The sequence below is a fragment of the Opisthocomus hoazin genome, chromosome 20, assembly GCF_030867145.1.
Source record: "Opisthocomus hoazin isolate bOpiHoa1 chromosome 20, bOpiHoa1.hap1, whole genome shotgun sequence".
NCBI lineage: Eukaryota > Metazoa > Chordata > Aves > Opisthocomiformes > Opisthocomidae > Opisthocomus > Opisthocomus hoazin.
In genome coordinates this window covers 13,483,593-13,507,243 of record NC_134433.1, presented here as the reverse complement: position 1 = coordinate 13,507,243, position 23,651 = coordinate 13,483,593, and the positions used below count along the sequence as shown (strand labels likewise).

Sequence of the window (23,651 nt, the reverse complement as noted above, 5' to 3'; positions counted from 1 at the left end):
AAAGGGATCTCAGGAGCCGGTGGGAGCTCGTTCTGGAGCAACGCACCACGTTACGGTCACTGCAGAACCCCCAGCTGTCACCACGAACCATATGAACATTTATGGCACTGCTTTCTGCACACGTGGGAATTCAGCCCAGATACAAAGGGCTGAGCCGAGCGGAGGAGCGGTGGGTCGCGCCAGTTCAAATCTGGACCCTGTTATCTGCGGCAGCGTATCATTGCTGTGTGCTGCCCGTTTCACGGCTTGCACGAGATGAACCGATGCCATCAATCCCGTCCTGGGAAGCCAGGAAACCACAGCACAAACGAGCAGCTCTGCGCACCCCGGAGTTGCTGGAGCCTGATGGCAGTTCAGGCTGTTGTAGCTGGATTCCTGCATGTCTACGAGGAATCCCACAGACGGAAGATTTTTCCACGGTTGGGGAATTCACATCTTTCCCACATAAGCTCTCTCATGTCTAGCAGGAGCCTTGTGCAATCTGCAGCCTTTCCCACAGATGCAGCACTCGCAGGCTCTGTCCCCTCTTTTACTTCCCCCCGTTACCCGTTCCAGGTCCTTGGCATTGCTAACTCCATGCCAAAACCTGCTGAGATGGAGAACTGTTGTTAAGTCAGAGAGACAAACACAGAAAGTGGAGCCCCATAGGTCTCATTCCCCATGCTGAACACCCCTGTAAATACCACCCTAGTGTCCAGACTGCTAATAATCACATTTGAAAACAGTGGGAAAAACTGTGTTTAGGACCAGAAAGGTCGGGAATGTGCATTCCATAGCAACATTTGCACCAGGGGAGAGAAACCGGCATGGAAAGATGCCGGGGGGTGACCAGGGGGTTGTTCAAAACACGCTAAGGCAACTGAGGACCTACACGCTGCAGAGACAGAGGAGACCAGCTCCTGAAGGCCTCTGTACATCTAACCCCAGGAAGGTACGTCCCACTTAAGAGATGTACCCACTGTGAATCAGGCTAATGAAAATCCTCCCAGTCAGCTTTAGACACCAAATGAGGCCTGTTATTCCAATACAATAATAGTAAAACCTTTAAGATTAGACACAAGCCCACTGCTGGCAACCAGCTAATCACTTTAGATGCTTATTTAAAATAAGACTTCATTTAATCACTCTCGGGTTATTGCTCATCGCACAAGATGAGCAGGAACCACGCTTCGCTCATTTGCTTTCCATTAAGAAAGAGGGAGGTTTTGATGTAAAGCTCCTGTTTCATTTCGCAGACACACACTGGTCAGAACCCATCTTTGATGCCTAAAACCCAAGCAGCTTTTAAGGCACAGATTTGAAGATCGCAGCAGTCCCATTAGGGATTATTCTGCTTCTTTTTTCTTTTTAAACAGCCCACAGGGGAGCTGCTGGATGTGCAGGGGACAGCTGAAAGCCTGCCTCATCCAAACCTCATCCTCACGGAGCAGGGGGGGTCCCAGCCCACAGGCAGACGGGGGGTCACAGCCCTTCAGCTGCACCCATGGTCTCAAGGTAGTAAACACCCTGTGCTGCCCACCCACGGGCAACTCGGGGATGGGGCTCCTGTCAAGGGACAGTGTTTTGACAGAAACATGTCCATTAATTCAAGTGGCAGTAATTCAGCATGAAGGATCTTCCTTCCCTGAGATCACGTTTCGCCATCTTGCAGTGTCTACAGAGCTCTGAAAGCACAACAGGGAGGCAGAGGTTCCTGGGAGCAAGCTGGGGAGTCCTGAGCAGCCCTGAACCCCAGATGTTGGGTCGTCGCTTCCCTGGGTCTCCGTTACCGAGTTGCAGAGGTGGAGACGGCTCGTCCCCGCCACGCAGCAGGGTTACGATGTCTGTCTGCAATGCCTGAGCAGGCGAGGCCTGGAAGCCATTTATGCAGGAAAGAGACCGTCCTGTCTGAAGGCACGGCAGCACCGCTCGCCTAGCGAGATTCAAAACTCCCACCAAACCCAGGACCTCTGTTTAGCAATTTTTGGGACAGAACAGAGAAAACACTGCACTACGCCTCCACAACCCCATCCTCCCCGCATAGCTCGAAGGAGAGAAAGACGGCAACCATCCATAACTAGCAGGCAAATCGGAGGAGACAAAAATCTACCTGCACTCACTGGAAATCAGCCAAGACACAGGCTGTAGCGAAACTGCCATCGGGCTGCGGAGGAGCCCCTGGGCTCCCACAGCTTCGCTTCCCCAGAGAGCAAGGAGCCAGCCCCGGGAGCAGCACGCTTAGCCCCCGGGAGGGTCTGGTGTCGCTTCGCTGGAGGGCTGGCACGCTGACACCACCGGCACGTGGTGCCGGACATCGCCGTCACTGGCCCCGCGTGGGGAATGTGTAGGAACCAACCTGCTCTCGGCACACACACTGTCATCTGAGACCAGGCACTGGGTGTTTTATGTGCAACACTTACAAAAAAAAGTCTTGGTGTTTAAACTACCTGAGCTGAGAAACTGCCTGGACACCTGGGTCTTTTGGGCTGGGGGTTTGGGGATTTCTTTGGTAAAGTTTTTCTGTTACCGACCATGGATTGACCGTGCCCCAGCTCCTCTGAGCAGAGAAGCAACAGGCTTGAGTTTAACCCTGGCAGAAGGCACAGCCGCAGCAGAGGGAGACTGAGTCATGACCTATTTTGCGAAAGGATGGGACAGAAAAAGAAGGCTTCCCGACAAGGACACGGGAGCTTCTTCCAACAGTTTCTGCCCTGAGTGACTTTCTTTGCCTTTGTGTGAGCACACTGAGGACAGCCTCACCACGGCACCTTCGAGAGGCCCGTAAGAGGTTTGTTGTTCCTGCGCTAGTGTTACTTTGACTGGCAAATGAGAGTTCCCCTGCTTGGGGAGGTGCCTAGGACCCCTCTGCTGTGGCAGGATCACTACAAACCCGCTCCCACCCCGCTGTACCAGCATGTGCTCGTGTTGCCCCAGCCGTACCAGATCTCAGGACACGTAACTCAGCTCTCCGCCCCTTTTTAACAAAAACTGCCTCGACTTCTTGAACCCAAAAGTGCTGAAATAATACAGCCAATGCAATTACTTTTTCCTACCTGTTCTGCGCCCACCATGCTAATAGGTTTGCACTTGAAGAGATGGTTAATGAACTTGGGAATGAAGGAGCTGCAGAGGAGAGAGAAAATGACACAATTACATGTGAGTATTTGGAGCCACAGAGTCTTCTGTGGTCACAAGCATGCAAAACGAACCCAGGACGGCTTTCCACAAACACACTGAAAGTGCCTGGTTCTCAAGCTGACTCCAGTCACATTAAATATACTAAATAACAAACAAACCAAACCTAGGTACAAATCTTTTGCTTTACTCCATACTGATCTCTAAGTTAATTGAGAAGTTGCACACGTACTCTATGTAATAAATTGCTATAAAGTATACATGAAGCATTACAGTACAAGGTCAAGAACAAGCAAACAAACTATTGTACATAATAAAAACAGCAACACGCCAGGATTAGCACAGCTATTCATGGAAAGGAGTATCTTGACTGAATCCAGAACCTACATTTTACTGCATACTAGTAATTCCATAACATGCATATTACACACTGAACTTGAGGTCCAGCCAAGGCTGGAGGTCTGCTGGGCCCTGGACACTCACACAGAAAGGCACTCTTCCAGCAAGCTTCCAGCCAACACAATCAAGACAAGAAAAAGTTTTGTGAAAAGGAAAACACCATCACCCTGTTTTACTAACGTGGACTTCAGACTCAGAAAAATGACTAAGGTCCCTACACACAACCAGGGAGAATGTGGCAAGGATGGAAGCCCAATATAGGTCACCTTAGACAATGTACTCCAGAGCACCAGCTTTGGCTTTAGCTTTTTGCGTCTTGATTTTAGGCTTTGCAGCGGTTGCATTCTGCAGCGGAGAAGCAGATCCTCCCTGCTAGCTGAAGCGCTGGCTGAGCACCTGCAAGACCAGCTCCTGCCCCAGCCACTCTGCCAAGGTACAGCACTAGGAAAACCCCGGAGCTGAACGTGAAGAGAGGGGCCGGCGTGAGCAACGCAAACTCCGTCTGCCAGGACCACACCACTCACACTCTTGTCTTCCTTTTGCCGCCTTGTTTTTAATGTATTCTGCTTTTCTCACACGGCCTTCTTTGGCTGAATGCCTACAAAGCTCACGTTTCCAGGACCGTGTCCGTGACCTGGTGGCAGGTCTTAGGTTTTAATGGCTCTGTCCTAAGTTCATCCAAGTCCGTCTGTTTTCTGTCCTTTTGAATGAGGTACCATTTATGGTGGTGATCTAAATTCAGCGTGGTTTCCCCCTCGCATCTGTCAAGCTATTTGTTTCCTTCCCACCAAGCAAGGAGCATGGACAGCATCTTGTTTGTCCTGCCACCTGTTTTCCAAGCCAGGACATTTATTTTTTGCCCTTTCTCATGGAAGAATGACAAAACTCAGGCACAGAGCATGCCAAGCTGCTGAGCAAATCAAAAGAAACGGTTCAAGGAAGAGTCCTTCCAAGCAAAGGCTCCTTCCCTTCCCCTTTCCCCAGACACAGCCACGACCTCTCTCAGTGAATCATCTCTTCCTGGAGAAGCGTCAAAGAGAACAATTTCAGACTGCTGGTGAGAACCAGCTACCGGGCTGCCCCAAACAGCTTCGAATTTGGCCACCAGAGAAACAACCTTGGCAACAAAACATAAATAAAAGGAGGAAAACAAGCCCTGTCTCCTTTTGCATGAAAGCATTACAGCAGAGATGTTACTTATCTGCTTTACAAGTCCATTTTTCAGGTGTATAACTAATTCCCTGAGGGCAATTAGAGAGTGCCAAGCCCCGCTGGAGCTTAGGTGATCCTATAAAATGATCAGTCTGCTCTGGATGCAGCAGCTTGCTACAAGCGGAAGAACACAAGAGATTAATTGTACCTTTGATCTGGCACGTAGGTCCAAGGCTCCCTCTCTCTGCGAGGTCAGGTGCAGAGGCAACGCTCGTGTTGCGTATGCGAAAGAGGGCAAACCTTTCCTTCTGCAGGGTGGCAGACTGGCAGGCAAAGGACCCCCTCCTCTCTTTTTTTTAAATCTTCTTTTCTATCTAACCACATGGTCTCCCATAGGCAGCATTCTGTCTTGCATGAAACGATTCCCAGGCTCCTCAGGACGGCCACCCACAATCAGTGCAGAAGGGTAAAGCAACCTTCCATCCCCACATGCCTGTTATTTCACGCTGCCTTATTGGAAACAGCTTCTCAACTCCAGCAGGACAGACCAGGCAAATCATAAGATCCAAGGGCTGCTCCAGTGTTTTTTAATTTTTTTTATTTTTTTTTTTAATAGTAGAGACCATTAAGAGCAATTGCACTTAAATGAAAAATTCACTTGAGTCTCTTGCCTGGGCTGGACTCAATGCTTGGCTCTCCTAGCATACAGCAGGCAATCCCGATGCGAATAATACGTGCGTATTCAATGGTAATGCTCCTCACGCGGTTTTGTACTCTAAATGCCTTTACTCCCTGCACATCCACAGAGCTAGACTGGATGCCAGAATTCATTTACAGGTTGGGCTATAAAACTGAATCCAGCACACCCTCCATAGAAGCAGACAAGTCCCCAGCGTAATAATAAAGCAGTGCAAGACAGATTAAGAACCTAAAGCACAGAAACCACAGCATCTGAGGGGCTCCCATCCAACGGGAGGGGCTCTGCCAAAGCCTGTGTTTTCCTAATCCCCTGCCCTGATGATGCATGAAACACAATGTCTTGCTGAGCAAGGCAGACAGAGATGTGACCACAGTCTGTCCACGGGAGATGAGATGCTGCGGGACATCATTCCAAGCATCCTGGTGTCACTGAGTCACCGCAGCCGAGAAGGGCTTTGCTTTACGCCGCCCTCCGAGGCAGCAACCAGCCCTTGCAGACTTGCCTGGGCTTATACCAGCCGCTGCTTCAAAACCTCCAGGAGCCTCCTCATCATGACCTTCTTCCACCCAACTCCTCTCACTAAAGGCACGATGCAAAGGCCCGAGCAACCGGGAGGACTCCGGCTGCAGTTACCCACCGCGCTTGGCCGCTGGTGATGGACGAGGTGCTTTCCTGGCGAGGGGAGAGCTGTTTGTTTTTCCTGTCTCTCGGTTCTAATCTCTTCCTCATTGAGGTCAGGTCACAGACTTCCCAAACACATCCCGGTGTAGCAGTCACAGCTTCACCGCTATGGTTTTTGATTTCAAAGGATAAGGGCCAAGATGCAGCGAGAAGAGAGCCCCTCACCCTGCCTGCAAGTGCGTCCCGGAAAGCCGGCTGCTTCTCACGATTTCAAGGGATTGAGGCTTGCATATTGGTCAAAACAAAGCAAAAATGACAAATTACTTTAGAGGATTGATGCAGTTCCTGATGGCCATTTTTCTTCTTGCAGAGTTGGCTCAGATCCCTCAGTTTTAAATTTAGTGACTTTAGATGCCTTCTCCCCTGTGGTCCTGTAACTCAACACCGGCGCTTTATACAATCCATTAGAGCGAGAGGCGGCTGGCAGTTCAAAAAGATACAGGCATTAACATACGGAGCAGCACAACGCCTGTTAAAAGAATTTTCAGTGTTGTGCAGCACACAACAGGCCAGGTATTTATACTGGGCAGGCCAGCACGTACCATCAGAACTCAGAGCTTCAAAAATACAAATGTTTGTATGCATTAAAATGTCCTAAGCGCTTTGCGTAGGTCAGTCCAGCCTTACCACTGGGCTAGTTCTCCTTAAAATCAAGTTGTACAGAAGGACTCTAAATACGGTCCAGCAAAAACAATATTCAGGAAACAAATTTTCACTTCTACATCTGATCCATGACACAGCAAATTCAGGACTGTGTCTTAATTCTAATGTGCTGTAGATCAGAGCTGCAGTTGTCTTAAAAAAGGTTTTGAAGCGGAGCGGTAGCTTTGCAGGTTTCTATGCTCTTCTATGGAACAACCTGTGACGAAGGCACTCGGCTTAGATGTGAATTTTTCTCAAACGTGAGAGCTGGGTATTTTATCTGGAGTTTACTTGGTATGTGCTTAGCAATAAAGTTAAAAGGGAGGCAACTAAGCTGGGGTATTAAGAGCTGCGTGCTGCGAACAGCTGAGTAAATGGGCTTTTTTATTTATCACCATGTTAGTGATATAAAATTCAACCGTAACCACATAGAAGGCTTAAGTGCAATAAATTTTCACTGAGACGGCATTTCAACCAGTGATTATGGGCAACGTCATGACTTCTCAGTAACTGCTCCTTAATGCCAGCTAACGAGCACCCTGAGACAGACGGGGGAACGCAGCTCTCGGGCCAGCCTCCCCGCTGCGAGAGCGAAGCATTCTCAGCAGAGCCCGCGGCACCCTGCCCTGCTCAGGCTCCGGGCTCAAACCCCACAGTAACTGCCTGGCCACACAGTTTATTTCAGGAGGATTAGCTTATTACAGATGAATGAAACATTAAGGTATTTTAGAGTGACACACGATATGCACAGTGCTGCTCCCAAGTCTACCAGCACAGTCACATGCAACACCAAAAGCAGCAGCTACAATTGGCAGAGTCCTCCTGAGGGTTTTTCTTGGGGCACTGGCATGCAAAGCTCAGCTGGCCACAGGCAAGCAGGGAAGAGTTCCAAGTTTCTTCCCAAAGACATGAATTTTTGTTTCAGACACATCGCTTCAAAGTTTGGATGTGCAACAGATGTTGGAGAGCTGCACCCTCAACTTCGAATTCAGAGGCAAGAGGCATTTCTGTCTCCTCACTCAGTTCTTCCTGCTGCTCAGCTTTAAGTGACTCGCCAGGAAGACACTTGCAATATCCCCCAAGACCTGAATGTTTATTTCTCCTCCTTACTGAACTATTTTGGCACAGAAAAGCAGCTTTTAGACTGTGAAGGCAGAATACACTCATCAGACGTGCCCTCCTCACAGTGCTGTAGCTCCCATAAAAGTTCTTTTGAGGCAAACGATGCACCAAACTTCTCAGTACCCCGAGGCACCGCAGCCCCATCCCTGGAAGGAAAGCAGGTTGCCGTAGCAAGAGTTGCATCTACTGTCAGACGTTCAAAGCCCTTTAAAGATGTCCAAGCCAAGACCTTCTGTACTTGGCAAACAGCAGACAGCGATCATCACAATATTTTACGGGATGGTTTAGGCACGTAAGGGGGAACCAATCAATACAAATATCTGAGAAAATCTGCCTCGGTAGGAAACTCGAAAAGTATTTTAACCTTGCCAGCAGCCGGTGGTGTTTGCTGCCCTACCCCTCTCTGGATGGAGGGTCTGCACCCAGACACCAATAGTCACCGAAGCTGCACGCTAGAAAGCAAACAGATTATCAGGTACAAAGAGACCAGTGAGAACCAGAGACCTCGATAAACTCTGCGCCACGCTGGTAACTTACTTTGCAAATTTTATGCAGAACTGAGTGAAATACTTTCTCGTGGAGGCCAGATTGTCGCGGATGATGGGGACGTTTTGTTTGATGTGGAGAATCACTGAGGTGACATAAGGACTCTGGTCACCAACGTGTTCCACGTTCTGCCACTGCATCTGCACAAAGGGGAAAAAACAACCAAAAAGACTGTTTAATTCATTAAGATTCAAGCAATAGGTAAGGAAAACTGTACAAAACTTCCTGCCAAAAGATCTCTAAGGAATCATCAAGAGACTGCCTCTGCAATGCACCACCAAGGACAAGTTTGTCGTCACTACACTGATGGAGCAAAACCCTTCCACAACAAGATACAAAGAAAACCCAGAACGGCCCTTTTTTCACCAGAACAGAGAGGGATTGTGACCGGTAACCTACACAAACTGGGACCACTAGGATTAAAAAGGTTTTTGGAGCACACCAGGCTGCCTTAACATTTAACAGTTTCCAGTTTGCCAGGATGAAGTGCCCGTATAAATCCTGATTACGGGCATTTGAGAAAATATCTGCAAGCTTGCAAAATCTAGATTCCTGTATGGCAGCCAAGACTTTAATACTGGTGAGACTGATGACAGATAGATGGAAGAGGTAGAAATAGTCCTAAAGTCCAAAGCACTCTACACCAGTGGAGCTCACACTGAAAACATTTCTGGTGCACAAGGTAAGATGGCAACTTCAGCTCATCACAAACACACGTAAAAAAAAAATGTAAAACAAGAAGAGCTACTCAACCTCCCACGTTGTTCTCATTTACCGCTGGTAGAAATGCAACAGAATAGCTCCTCTGAGCCAGACGCGCGACTCCCTCGACTTTCTCTAAGCCTCATTTGCAGTACAGAGGGAGTACACGGTGTCAGTCACGCGAAAAAAAAAAAGGAGAGAGGTAATTGGGTAAGGCCTGGCCAAGCATCTGCGTATATAACAAGGTCTGACTGAGGAACACGAGCACCCAGAAAAGTGCTCTCAGCTCTGCTACCTTCAGACGCTACGTGCTCTGCAATGTGCTCCAACTGATGGTTTGGAGATGCTGCTCCTCACGCTGGAGATGAAACAGGAGGAAACCAGATACGAAATCAGGATAGGAAACCGGGCACACACAGAAGATGAGCTTTGTCTTTTGAGGGAGTGTTTGTCCCCAAACTTGTTTTCTCAAGTTCTGGATTTTGCATGTAAGGTTTTTTTATTCCTGATTTTAATTTAATTATGGCTACTTTGTCCACTGCAACCCAGCTGATTTGATTCCATCCAAACGACATGCAGCCTAAGTGACTTAATGGGCAAGAGAAGCCAAATTCTTTGCAAAACCACAGTGTGTCTGAGGGAGCCTACACGGGTCCTACCAAGGCTGTCTTTATTTAAACCAGACAAACAAAACCCCAACCTGCTCATCTCGCATCACCCGGGCAGCTAGCAGGGACATCCCTCTCATTGCCTGCTCTACGGGCTTTCTTTCCATCTTACTTTCATTTGGAAGACTGCTCACGAGACAACTCCTTTGCTACTCCTCCTGGTGCTTGTCAGACCCGAGGAAATGCTTTCTGCCTGTCTCCCCGCCGGCCTCGCACACTCCCAGCGCCGGCCCTTCGCGACAGACAGCGATCCTCAACCGACACACCATCCCCACGCGGCAGGAACGGCCAGAAAGCGGGAAGGGACTGCTGAGTTGAATTATTGCAACAACAATAAAACAGTAGCTTTTTCATTTTGTTGGTCTTCATTCCAAAAGCAATACTTTACAACCAAACCTTTAAAGCATGAACAGTAAAAATAGCCCTTTGTGTGTGTACGTGGGTGTGTTTCACCCGAAAAAAAACCCAGTAGCTGCAATGAAAGAAATAGTACACATACTGAAAAGTCATCAAAAGAAATATGAGCCCAGCTCTTCTGGTAAAGCTTTGTTCCTGTCATTTTAAATTTATTCCTCTTTTTCTCTCATCCTATGTTTTTCTTGGGACATCCACATAGTTTACATACACGAGCTGAAAACGAGCCCGAAGGCCAGAGGCAGCGAGGCCTCGCGCTCGCTGGCCGAAGGGAGCGACCCAGGGCACGGGGTGCCCCGGCACCAGCACCCCAGCACCCGGGGCGACGCGGCCGCCCGCACGGGCTCGACCCAGGTCTGAAGACCTGGTGCTCCCTTCAGAGATGGTTTTCACAACAAAAACACATGGCCCTCAAGATTATCGGGTGCTTTCTTTAAAAGGAGAGGAGAAGAGAGAAACCTTGAGCAAAACTGGGCTGGTCTGGCACCTAACAAGAGCTGCACGACCTTCTGGGTCCAGCGGGGCTCGAGAGCGCTCCCAGGTCTGCCCAGCTGGGGGTCCCCATGTCCCCAAGCATCCCTGTGTCCCCACAGAGCCGGGAGTGGGGTGGCAGGCCAAACCAGGGACCGCCAGGTCCATGGCCAGCACTAGCGTGGGCCTCTAACTAAAGGGGCTGCTTCGTGGTTCGATGGTGGATGAATCAGTCTCCAAGGCTCCCCGTGCTCAGCAGCATCCCACCACCAGCTTATCGCCACGGGCTCCGGCCTGGCACCGGGAGCACGCGTAACCGCCGGGCCAGCACCTTCTCCCTCGACCTCGCGTTGCTCGTGCAGGAAGAGGCGGGCAGGGAGAGAGAAGCCGGCGGCTGCTGCAGGCAGCGGACGCTGCTGCCTTCGAAACTGCCTCCGTTGTTTTCCGACGCGAGTTTTGGGTTGCGCTGTTGCATGCTGCACCTTGTTTGACAGCTAAAATGCACTCACACTGACTTTTAATTAGCAGCTGGCAGCTCTGATTGCTCTGCTCCTGGGATTTTCTTTGTATGTATCGGAGAGATTAACCGAGCCCCAGGCTGAAGCGCTTGCTGTTGTCCACTCCATTGTAAGGAAGTCGGAAATTGCAGCTGTGCCAAAAGGTTTTAGCAAAAATATAAAAAAAACAGCAAGCGATCGACATGAGCCACTAAAATGTCCCCCAGCCCCACTCAGAAGCACAGTTTTACATATAAATCGATGCTTAATTCGGCAAGTAAATCAAGCCTTATCCAGCGCAATCCATAAACTTAATTGGGGCGAAAATATCCCATACAGATTAGCAGTTCCCTTATATCAACAATTAAAAACTAAACAATTAAAATTGCTTAATCCCACCAATTAAAAACTAAGCAAACCAGGCAATTTAAGCGCCTGCTACAGATCAGTACAAGACATTCACAGTACTTTGTTATCCAGAATATGACAACAGGGGTTTAGGGCAAATTCCTCTGCCACTCCACATCCCAGCTCCCCGTCCTACAGCCATGTTTAATCATTCTACACCTGCCATAGAGTCTGAGGAAAGATTATCACCTACAACTTCTGTAATATGGGGCCTTCTCGTCATTACCATTTCTTCCAGAACCCACAAGGTAAATAATCAGGGAAACTGAGCACCATTCCCAGCTGAAAGCAACACTCACAATGCTGTTTGCTGTGTTAAACCTCTCACAGTGGCCTGCAGCCAAACTGGATTTAGAGGTTTAAGCATTTCTTAATTTACCTCTATAGTTCCTGAACATTTTTGCAAGGGAAAAAAAAAAAAGCCAAACTCCAACAAAGGACTAGGAATGTTCAGCCTTGGAGGACACCAGAGTGAAGTAAATGAAAAGAAGTTAAACAAAGGAGGAGCCCTGATGGAGTAGGGGTTTTGAGACAGACTTGCCTTCCCAGTACAAGAAAACTGCAACGGATCAGCCACGCAGTCTTTACACCGCTAATACAGACTGAAATTTTAGAATTCCAAATACTAATCCTGCGTTTAAATAATTATATGCATTTCTTTTTCAACTGTCACAGTAACAACCCAGCCCCGAGGCAAAGGGAGGAGGAAGGTGAAGGAAAAGAACTCTTGCACAAAACCCAGGTCTAGTAAAAATCACATAAAAGCGACTCGGTCTGATGCAAACAGTGGAATGTGTGCACAAGTGACAAGTATTTATTTAGCAAATTTCATAACACTTCACTTGTTTATATATCATCAGTCCCATCACGTGCTGCATTTTACCAGTGTTCCAAAGACAAAAATAAATGGCCTGCCAGCTGCTGCTTTCTGAAGGTTGTGGTTTACTTGGGTATAAACAGCCAGAGCTAAGCGACTCAAATACTACTACGCTACATCAGTGCAGGAGATCTCAGGAACCGACACGCCACACACACACCACCTGAAGCGCCGAGCCCTTCCTAACCGTGTTATTTTACTGGGCAAAAAAATCCTCCTCTCGTTTGGAACACGTACAAGCTCTGTTACCAGCTGCATTCCACTTCAAATATTAGCTGGGGGTGGCGGGGCTAGTTACAGCTGGAATACATCATAAAGCAGCAAGCTATTAAAATCCATGGCAGCGAGACAGTGTGTTGATCCTACAAAAATGGAGCTCTATGTTTAATATTTCTAATTAAAAAAATAGTTCAATCCACTTTTGTTGTCTTCACCTCTGTCTAAAGCAGTCTGGGTTTTCACAATACTTTGGCAAGAAAACACAGCTCTGCATTTCAAACGTATAAAAGCCAGCAGTGGAACTGCAACACAAGCCTGAAGTGCTAATCACACGGGCCTCTAGGAACGGCCCCATACGTCCCTGAGAGGATCACAGGGGCAACAGGGCTCAGTCTCAGGTCCATATTACCCTTTGAGTACCTCCATTTAACTGCCACAAACAAGAGACGAGAAAAACTCCTTGTCAAAGAACACACAGAGAATAGCAAACGAGAATGTGTATGTGAAATTTCATGCTAACAGAAGTTTTCCCAATTTTAAAGGCTCTCACTGGCATTAGGAGTACTTACAGAAAGTATTTCACTGTCTGTGTGTTTTCAAGTGCTGCAAAAGAATGAAAGCTCCAATCTGAATAATAAGAGGTTTTGGAGTGAAGGAAATATTTATAAATACAGCAACTGCTGCTCTAAGAAGCAAGAAGAAATCAATACATGGCTAAGTCTCAAGGCAGCGTAAAAGGACATGTCAACAGTGAAATCAAGCAATCAAAGCAAACAAACTCCACAGGGATCCCGAGGCTCCCTCTTCCCGCAGCAAATCCAGCCCCTACCTTGCTCATAGCAGTCAGGGCAGGGTCACAGGCTGCATCCAGGTCCTGCACTAACAGCTGTATGCTGTTGGAGATCACACTGCAAAAAACACCAAGCGTGAGTTTTAGCCCAGGACTCAGCAACGCAGCGCCAGAGCTGGCGTACCCGATCGTGAACGGAGGAAAATCATCCACGAGCTGACAGCAGCGTTACGCTGTGAACACACATGGTGAAAATCGGTACTGAAAAGAAGCCGGGAAGTTCTGCATGCTGTTCATCAGGGAGCTGCACCATGGGCTTTAGCGTAGAGAGGACATTCTTATAGCTGAATTTTCTCTGTTTAAACACATAGAAGGGGCTGGAGATCAAAGGTGTCAGATGGGGTAACCCCCACCTTCGCATCAGGAAGAGGAGAAACCCCAAGTACCAAGCCCAGACTGGAATTCAACTTCAAATTTGATCCAGTCTGCATAAAACTAGCATTTTATCATCTCTCCACTTATTCACAGTCAATATTCTACTACTCTTCGAAACTTGCTGAGAGGATTTTTAAAAGTACCTCTGTATGAGTTCTGAATGCGTCTCCCACTCGAGAAGATGAAGGCAGATCATCTTATTTACACTCTGCCTAGGACTGCCGCCATCCATTGCCTGAGTTTCTCAGGGACATAGACCAGACTAAAGGACATAGCAGTCAAACACATTTCCCTCCCCTCTTTTGTTTTAAACAGCACGATATTGTTTAGAGACATATTTGATGCCGCCATATTACGATGTGCATAAAGGTGCAACCGATCCTAGAACAACAGCCGAGAAACACTGTCTGCAGCAGCTGGGACCACCCTCAAGGGCACGTAACGCAGGACTCGCACCACAGACGACTTCTGCTAGAAGTAGTACATGGCTGTGTTTCACTAAGCAAGTGCAGTTTTTTAAAACAGTGTAAACTTTAAATCTGCCACAGATGCCTGTTTACAACTTTGGGATTATATATGCAAAAACTGGATTTTACTTTTGCTCTTTCTCATGATGGTAGCACAGATGGGAATCACAGATCCGTGTCGAATCCAACCAATGCTTCCTCAAGCCATCTTTCCTCCCGCTGGTTGTCTTCATGCAGTTCTGGATACTACTCTGGAGTTCACTGTTCAAAATATTTCAAGTGTCCACCTGCTAACCGAATTCTACTGCTGGGATCTGGGTGTTGCTCTTCACCACAACTCACAGAGGTTGTCTATTCCCTTTCCCAGAGCTTTAGCACATAAAGACTGGAACAGGATGCCCAGTAAAAGACTGTTCCTTCGGAGCAATCAATTTGTCTGTAAAGGCTAACTCATCCAAAATCAGCTGGAAACATTAGTATGGGAGACGAAGCAACTACCGGCTTCAAGCTACACGATCTGAAACTTGCATTGGGATAAGAAAAGCCTGTGACCATCTCTGCTGGTGCCTCTACTTCTGCTGGGCACCACAGGATTTACTCCCTCGGGGGATTCCACCAGCTCCAAACTGAAATAACCGTCTCCTGGGCACAGCTGACTACTGACTACTACTACGAGCAGCTGCCAGCAGCTGCCCGTAGGAAAGAGTTGTGGTTCAGCACCAAAACGAAACGCAGCCCTCTCAGTGGGAGGCAGGGACTTCACCACTAGTGTCCACGTGTCAGGAGTCTGTCCGAAGCGGGGTCACCACGTACAAGATCTCGCCTAAAAACCACAAGATTGCAAACAGGGAGAGAAACTTGTTTGTCTACACTTCAAAATGAATCCCTGCTGTAGAGGGGTAACAGCGCAACAAGCAGCCCATTGCAAACACAAAGCATCAGGACGTGCCAGGAGGGCTTGGATCCTGGTTCTGCTAGGAGCCACTTCAAACCTTGCCCTGGGCAGCACGTAACAGTGCTTCAGCGGCAGTTAACGAATCCTCCTACGATCCCTGACAGAAGCTGAGGCCATAAATGAGAAGCATAGTAAGTATGTACTAAGCTCAGCGCTTACTGTAGTAAGCTCAGTGTTTCAGGACATCAAGGGGTCTCTGAACGCTGCCCGTAATCTCACAACAGACCAATAGGGCAGGGGGGTGGGACAATAGTTTTCCTTCTGCTGAGCTTCAAGAAGAGCTCATTATCTTTTCCACGTTCCCTAAAGAAAATGCTTAGCCACCCCAGGGGTACCCCCACCCCCCCACTCCGAGCTGATCACTTTATACGCATTTGGGGTGGTCCTGCACTCTCCTTCCCACGAAGGAAGAAATGCTTCTCAGGGTGTGTAAGCAGCCACGTTTTATCATTTTCTTTACGACCGTGCCTAACAAGACATCAAATCCCAGAAGAAACAACTTGTTTGATGTTGAATGAGCAAACGCCAGAGAGGTTTGTAGCTATGACTTACACTGACAGAAGACTGGACCAAGCGCTATACTGGAACAGACTGAAAGTCAATTAAAAAGCCTTTGTTACAAGATACGTCAGGCCTGTCAGCTTAACTTTAAAGCTGTCCAAATCGGCAAACGTGAACTACACATTTAAACAATTTCCAAAGCACATCATACCGGCTGCCTACAACCAACCACCTCACAAGGCAGCCACTGTGGAACTGAGCAGCGACTCGAGGTAGCTGGCTCCTGCTGGACAGGTCACAAGAAAATGCAAAACTCACCCTCAACTTGTCCATGTTAAGAAAAATCCATCATTCAGCATATTTTATTTCTACTGCCTAGCTACCTTGCTTGCTTTGGCTTAGGGGAACACAGCAACCCTAGCTTTCGGTCAGCGATTCACTCTTGAACAGGTCTGAGAAATATCTAAAGGGAAGGGAGTCTCTGCAACCTGGAACGGAACCCGAGACCATGTGAAAAACCTGGATGCAGATTCAGTGGGATCCTGCCCACTGGAGCGAGAGAGGAGGAATCACAGGAAGGAAGTTTTCTGAAAAAAATCTTACAGCTATCCGGGCTGAATCTTAGTTTTAGGGAGGAGAGCTGGTGATTTGGATTATTCTCCCAGCTTTGCCAAGGTTTTCTTTTGTCTGATGTGAGGCAAACCAATTATTTTTCTGCCTCGATTTCCTTCTCTCAAAAAATATTCAATCTGTTTGTCAGTGGTGGAGAGGAGAGGATGTTAGAGTGGAATATTTTTAGCATCGTTACGTGAAAAGTTATTTTAATGAATCATAATCTTCTCTGAATTATAATCCCCAAATATAAGATCAGATCAGTCTTTTATGTCATCTGAAATGGGGTTTGATCATACTGACAAGGCTGCTGATTAACAGTGGGAAGTTAAAGCAGGAAGGAATGTACTGAAATAGCTTCCTTTCTTGAAATGTAACAGCCACCTCACAGAGCTGCCAAGATGCAAATGATGTTTCAAATGGAAACTCACTGTTTCCTTTCCCCTTTCCAGTGCTCTTGTTCCTTTGGCTAGGATGATGGGGAACAACTACATCTGAACTTCGTACTACTGCTGCTCTTGGACTAGCCGGAGGGTGGCCATCCCTTCACCAGGGAAATGCCTACGCCTAGGCTGCGTAGCTCGGTGGGTCCTACGACACCAGGATCTTGGGCTTGTATTACTCCAGCACCATCTGGCTGACAAACTAGGATGTTTGATACATTCTGGGAGGATGCATCTGCTGAACATACATGCTGAAAGTGTCCATCTCTCCTGTCAGGTTGATTCTTTCCACTAGACTTGCATCCACTTTTTCTTTGAGTTTTTCTTCCAACTGTTAGGAAACAAAACAAGCAACAGAAAGATCAGATTTCTTACTTGAGACAACCAGTCTTGAAAACCTATGTCCTGGAAAAGTCAGCTTCTTAAAACCTAATCTGTGCCCAGATTATATCCAAAACTCAGCCAGTGAACAATGGAAATCTCTCCCTGTTGGACACCGTAGGCATCTTCATCTGCCAGGATGGCCTACGGTGGCACTGCGTCCTCAAACGAGTAACCTCCAAGGTCGTATATGTAACTCTAGTACGGCATGCTAATACACTAGCTTAGCACCGTGGCACCTGTCCCGCTAATAAAGATGTTTTCCAACACCCTGTCTGTGCCCAAACAGCAGAGGAGGAGGATTGCCAGTTCTGCTGGTGGAGATGTCTTGATAGCGGCCAAACATCACAGCTCATCTACTAACCTATGACATTTTGAAAGCACCTGATTGTAAGGATCACTGCGGCTGCAGAGGGTATCAGCATAAACACCTTCTCTCCTCCCACCTCCTTGTCCCAACATTTCACGCAAGCATTTTCCCATACCTATTTTGAATTGTTTTTCTTGATTTTTAGAAAAGGGAGGTCATGAACCACAAGAAGAGTCTTTTTTAAAAAAAAAAAATTTGATCCTCAATCCAAAACAAATTATGTAAGAAGTATAAAAGGACTGAATCCAAAACTGATGCTGCAAAGCAGGATTACAAGCAAATGACTTCTCTCAGGTAGGAACGGCAAAATCAATACTTCTCTTTCTTTGAAATACAGATTTAATAATGCTCAGTAATCAATGGGATGCTATGTGGAGCAGAAACTGCCACGGATATTTTCGTACTTGTGACTCTTCCAGCCCCCTCAGCAGCCTACCCCAGAAGAGGGAGCAGCACGGCGTCTGCCGCATCTCAGAGGCGCTGCAGAGGAAAGCTCACCTGCTGGGTGGTCGCCAGGCAATACTCTGCGGTACTGAGGATGCTGCAAATGAGGCAGAGTTCTTCTAAAGTAAACTTCGCCACTTCTGACCCCTCCTTTTCTTTCAGCAAACTGGTGATGGTGAGCCCACCACTGCTGCTAGTTGTCCTGGGAAAAAAAAAAAGGCAATACTTCTAAGGCTTTCAGGTGTACAGACACACATTGCAAACACTGCAAAATTACTCCTAGATTTCAATGCCATAAAAAGTCCTCCTGACCACAAAGTCCGTTGCTCTGTGCAACACAGGTCAGTGTCGTTCCACATCAAACCCACAACAGCTATTTTGGTTAAGGTATCTCTTTTAGAAAGACGAACAGAACTTTGTATCAAGTCTTCAGGCAAAGGACAACTCACTCCTTCACAGCGTGGTAGCTTAGGATGCACGTGGGATACAGCTCTCCCCAGCCAGATTCACCTTCACCGCCAGTTACTCAAAATCTAATTAAAGATTACAGACAAATCTCAGTAACTATCAGGCAGCTTGTCATAGTTATCTCCTCAGTATCAAACAGATGTCAGCATGCATTTGAAACTTTGGTAACCTGTTTTAAAAACCGATGATATCAACACAGTAAATTATAGAAGACACAGCTTCTTTCCACCGTCTTCCAGTGATTAATGGCTGTGTATCAACAGAGAAAGACTCAGAAGAGTTCAGAGTCAGGAAATTCCCTACCTCTCAACTCTTTATAATCCAAATCCATTAAAAAAATAGGACAGTGATATTTATCTTGGACAGCAAAAATGGAGCACACAAAAAAATGTGTATAAAGAATGCAACTGAGGTCTGATGGAGAATGCACATTAAATTTATCTTTCCACTTGTCTGGATGTAACCCTCTCCTCTTCCATCTGTAAAAGATTTTACTGGTTTGAGAAATTCATTCTGCTGCTCCCAGGTTTACAAGGGAAACAAACTGAAGATGGTAAGTAGCACACAAAATTGTCTGTAGTTAAGGCTGGCAATATCTCAAGGAGCTCCTTTACCCTGTACACTTACCCATATTGGTGCAAACTTGTAATGATTTCCTTTATTTTCACTGGATTTACATCTACATATTTCATTCATATGAATATAAAATGTTGCAGAGCAGAGGGAGTTGGAGGTAAGCACTTTAGCATCACACAAATTATAAATTATTATATGCATAATGTTGAGCTAAGGCAGCTACGAATCACAACATGAATTTGTTACCCAAGCAGCAGGGTTAAGTGCAATTCTGAAAGCCAGACCTCTCTGAAGAGACTTGGGCTGGTATTTCAAAAGGAACTTCAAGAAACTGTAAATCTGACTGCTAATAAAAGCTAAATATGAAGCTATCCTCAAGGGGCCCTTAAAACACAAACAACGCCGTGACTGTCCATTTCGTCTCTTGCTGTTTCTCAGTGTAACAAACCAAATTTCTGAGAAAATTGTGAAGAAAATGCGGTGGCATTGATGCTATGTGGTTTCTTTGACCGTGTTCACAAGTACGTATTTATTCATTCTCTTTACAAAGCATCTGCTCCTCACTGGAGCGTCTCACCAGACGGTGCTGCAGCGTTTGGGAAGCGAAACTCACTTGGGCAGGTTTCCAGACAGAATTTTCCAGGCGTATTCCCGAAGGTACTTCTGGAATATGGTGGTCAGGGCTATCATCGGCTCGCCCGTGCTGAGCTGGGAGCACTGCACCATGCACTTCTTGTAGTAGACGAAGAGGTCGGCGCAGCTGGGCAGGACGGCTCCTCCTTCATCCACGCTGGGCTTGGGGGCACCCTGAGCCTTGAAGTCAGACACAAACCTGTCGATCAGTTCGCCCAGATTTCTGATGCCAGGGAACAACGGAAAGATATTTCAGTACATTGGAGGAGGAAACGGAGGGAAGAGAGAGAATAATGCTTAAAACCAGATGCCCTGTCTTGTGACACCACCAAACCCATTCAGATTTAGCAGTTGAATGTTCCAGCCCTTTCTTATCTCCGCCCTCTCAGCACAAACCTCACACAATAACGAGGACTGGACCGATGAGTAACGACCTTCTGTACTCAAGAGTTTCAGCGGCAGCTTCAATCTGTTCTCCAGTCACATATAAAAGCTCGCCAGTTTGCCAGGACTGGGTTCAGCACATCTGATGCAAGTGCATAAAGCCTATGCTCCAGTTTCATTCCTGGCACCGGCAAAAGGAACAGTCGGGCTTCCCATATCAGCGGTCTCCGCAGCAGACCTCAGGGAATACAGCTTTTAAAGGGATGTGCTCAAAGTGGTGTACCGTTTGCCATTTCTTGGTCCCATTTGGATACCACCTGGTTTTGCACAACTTCACACATCCTTTAAAAAAGTTTTATTTAGCATGAGTGCAAAGCGCACTTCCTATTTAAACTCTTTTTAAAAGCACAAAAAGCCCTCCTACTGTCTCCAGTGATCCATTATAACCTGATCCTTACTCAAATATTTTGGATTTTAGGCAACAATAACCTTTACTCCACCGTTTCATCATGACAAAAAGGCTTTTTAGCATGGCAGAGGGCCAGAACCATCAATACAGAACCAAAGAAGTCTTCTGATCCCGGGGAGTTCCTTCAGTCCTCCTCCTCCAGAGAAGCGCATCCGTGTCGGCAGCCACGACCAGCCCTCGTGACACCAGAGCTCAGCTAAGGAGAGGAACCTTTGCCAGATGAACTCCATTACAGCAACAAACCTCCTCCCCCAGACACACACACACACGCAAGCCTTCCACAGGGAACTCTGGCTTTTGAGGAATACAAAGAGATTTCCGACGACAGAGGGGCACTCTGCTGACCAAAAGGAGTTGTGAAGTTCCTGTATTTTATATCCCCGTTTCCATTACGGTCTTGGGTCCACCTCCCCCTGCTCCCCCTTCCCTCGGTACAGCCTTCGCCCCTCTCACTGCTGAGGGTGTAACGGCTGTGCCGTGCCATGATCCAGGGTACCCAAGTAAAAAGCCAAATCCTTAGAAGGAGAGTGGGAGAAGAAAGAACCGGAACTGCAACTTCTGTAAGAAACTGAACTATCACTAAAAGAAAAAAAAAAAGCACATCACTTCATAGTTAGTATATTATCGTTATTTTTCATGAACAAACTTATCTGACAGAATTGCAATGCTGTCCATAGAAACAAAAACTCTTCTTCAAAAGCCTGTCGGAGAGTTTCAAAGTGAAATGTTCTCCTAATTTTAGGCCAGGGCATCCAGCACAACAGGAGAGCTCACGCACAGAGACTGCTTTAGGGTGTCCCAGGATGGGTACAGCGTTACCGATGGCACAGCAGCTGAGACTCTGCAGCACTTCGTCACTCACCTCTGCCAACGAATGAGCAAAAAACCCACCAACAATGAAAACTCTTCCCCAGTTTCTGTTTTTAATTTCTTTTCATCTTGTGAAAGAGAAAAACCACTGCAATTCCAGTTTACCAAAGAGTTCAAAATGGTGCACCAATGGAAAAGGCGACCTGGCTCTTCCTTGATAAACTTACAGATTGCTGCACCAAACGCACGCCATGGAGGATTCACTGGGCCAAACTCATCTACAGAAACGCGTCTGCAATATCACGGCTTTAAATCCCCAAGCAAGGCTCTCTGGCTCGAGCTAGGCTCATTGGCTTTTGCAAAGACAAGTAGCCCCTTTTTTCATGCTTACTGCTTGCTGCTTTGAGTACTTCACATAGCTCTGATTCCACACACACACCCAGTTCCTCGGCTTTGTTACAAGAACTGTAAAAACATCAGGCCGCTCAACTGATGTGATAAATCTCTACACTGGCACGAGCAATTGAAGGCTGAACCGAAGCATTGATTGTATTCGACCACAGCGAAGCGAAACCTCCCTCCCCCCGCAGCCGTAGGAGAGCCAAGCAGAGGGCTGCTGCGGGAGGGCTCACACGGGCTGCGAGCTGCAGCGTTCCTTCAGGTTCTCAAGTCAAGCGGACGGGGCTTGCTCCTTGTCAAAAGTCTCACTAAATTAAACAGCTGCATTTCCACCTCTGCATCTCCGCTTTGCTCCATCTGGGCAACAAAGTGGAGCTTTCTCAGTGTTCAACAGCCACTCTTTTTTTTTTGTTTTTCCCCCTCTCAGTCTCAAGGCACAGTGAGGAATGTCGATGGCTTTTGTTTCTTTATGCTTGCTCCACATGTTCTCCTCTTCTCCGAGGCAAAGTGAAATGTAGCTACATTTCCCCAGTCCCCCAAGATCTTGTCAGCTGGGATGCACGAGCAAATGCAGCTGTCCATAGGAGCTGGGAGAGCAGCGCTAGAGCTTCGGGCTTGTTCTGATCCTAACCTGGACAAACTGCCCGTCAAAGGCAGGCCACGAGGACTGCTCTTCTTTCAGCACGGCATTGACACAAGCAAGACATCAGGATATTGTGCACTAAGGGAACTAATATATTACTAATGTGCACCTCAGTTGATGTCAGTCAAACTTCCACATTAGCCTCAGCTGGCCCAGATACAATCTGCAGGTTAACAAACTGTGTGGTACACTGGGAGCACAAAGAATTTGGCAGAAAAAGCTACTGGGAGACGAAACACGGAGAAGGCAGGAGAACTACAAAAAATGAACATTTTCTCTAAATAGGCTCTGCAAAAAAGCTCACAGCAAATTCTCTGGTAACACAGATGTCTTTCCTAACAGTAGCATATTTATTGGAAGCAAGAAGTCTCCAAATCTAACCAAGAGAAAATATGAAATGCAATAATAAAGGGAATTTTATTCTGGTCCTTAAATCCTTTCTTTCCTTTGTTCTGCCACTCCAACTATCCAGTGTTTTTTCTGCATCTCTGGCAATCACAAGAGGAAGCAGGCATCTCCTCAGCAGCATGGGAGAAGAACATGGTGCTTAGTGAGTTGGTCTGTTCAGTGATGTGAGCAGTTGGTGTCTGGTGGGCACTGGGGAAGGACACAACGGTGTCCGGACCACTTGTAGGACAGCTTCCATGGACTGCGTATTTTGGAAGCTCCTCTGCTCACGAGGCCGCAAAGATAAACTGCCAGTTTTCCGAACAACCTGAATGCACACGTACATTTTAGCACACTTAACCCCAGCTCTGCCCACCCTCTGCACTGCAGACCCGACAGAGCTCTTCCTTCGCTCCCGCAGCACAGCTTAGCTCACAGGCGGACGCTCCTGAACCTCCACCAGACCACAGAGGAGCTGAAGACACAGCCCAACGGGGCAGAAATGAAATCTGCGTCGCTGTTGAGAAATCTGATATTTACACTGCAGCTAAGGGTGGAGAGCAGCATCTTGAAAGTCTTTCTGTCAGGTGTCTCCTCTTAAATTGCTACAGATGTTGGCACTGTGTTTCTCTAAATGGGTATGGAAACATTTTTTCAGGAGAAAAGGTCCAGGTTGCTTTCTGCCACAGACTTCAGGCAATGATGAACAAAACTGTCACACTACTCTCCCTATTCAGAGCCCAAACATACAATTAATTATCTAAGCAACTCATTTTCAGGCATCAGTGACAGATTCCTCAAAAGTTCAATCAAAGGGAGAAGAAGAGAGAAATCGTAAAGGAAAGCGGTTTTTGGCAGACAGGGGCCGCATG

The 23,651-nt window shown here is 47.2% G+C and overlaps 1 protein-coding gene across 2 annotated transcripts in view; it reads right to left on the bottom strand.

The window, feature by feature from the left end:
* VPS53 (VPS53 subunit of GARP complex) overlaps positions 1-23,651 on the bottom strand; it is a 68,272-nt gene that overhangs the window by 7,396 nt on the left and 37,225 nt on the right. For both annotated transcript variants that reach the window (XM_075440040.1, XM_075440041.1), the window contains exons 14-19: positions 19,668-19,910; positions 18,065-18,212; positions 17,064-17,146; positions 13,442-13,520; positions 8,348-8,496; positions 3,033-3,102 (exon numbers count right to left, since the gene is read on the bottom strand). In XM_075440040.1, coding sequence (XP_075296155.1) covers positions 3,033-3,102; positions 8,348-8,496; positions 13,442-13,520; positions 17,064-17,146; positions 18,065-18,212; positions 19,668-19,910 — 772 coding nt within the window. The remainder of the gene's footprint in view (positions 1-3,032; positions 3,103-8,347; positions 8,497-13,441; positions 13,521-17,063; positions 17,147-18,064; positions 18,213-19,667; positions 19,911-23,651) is intronic.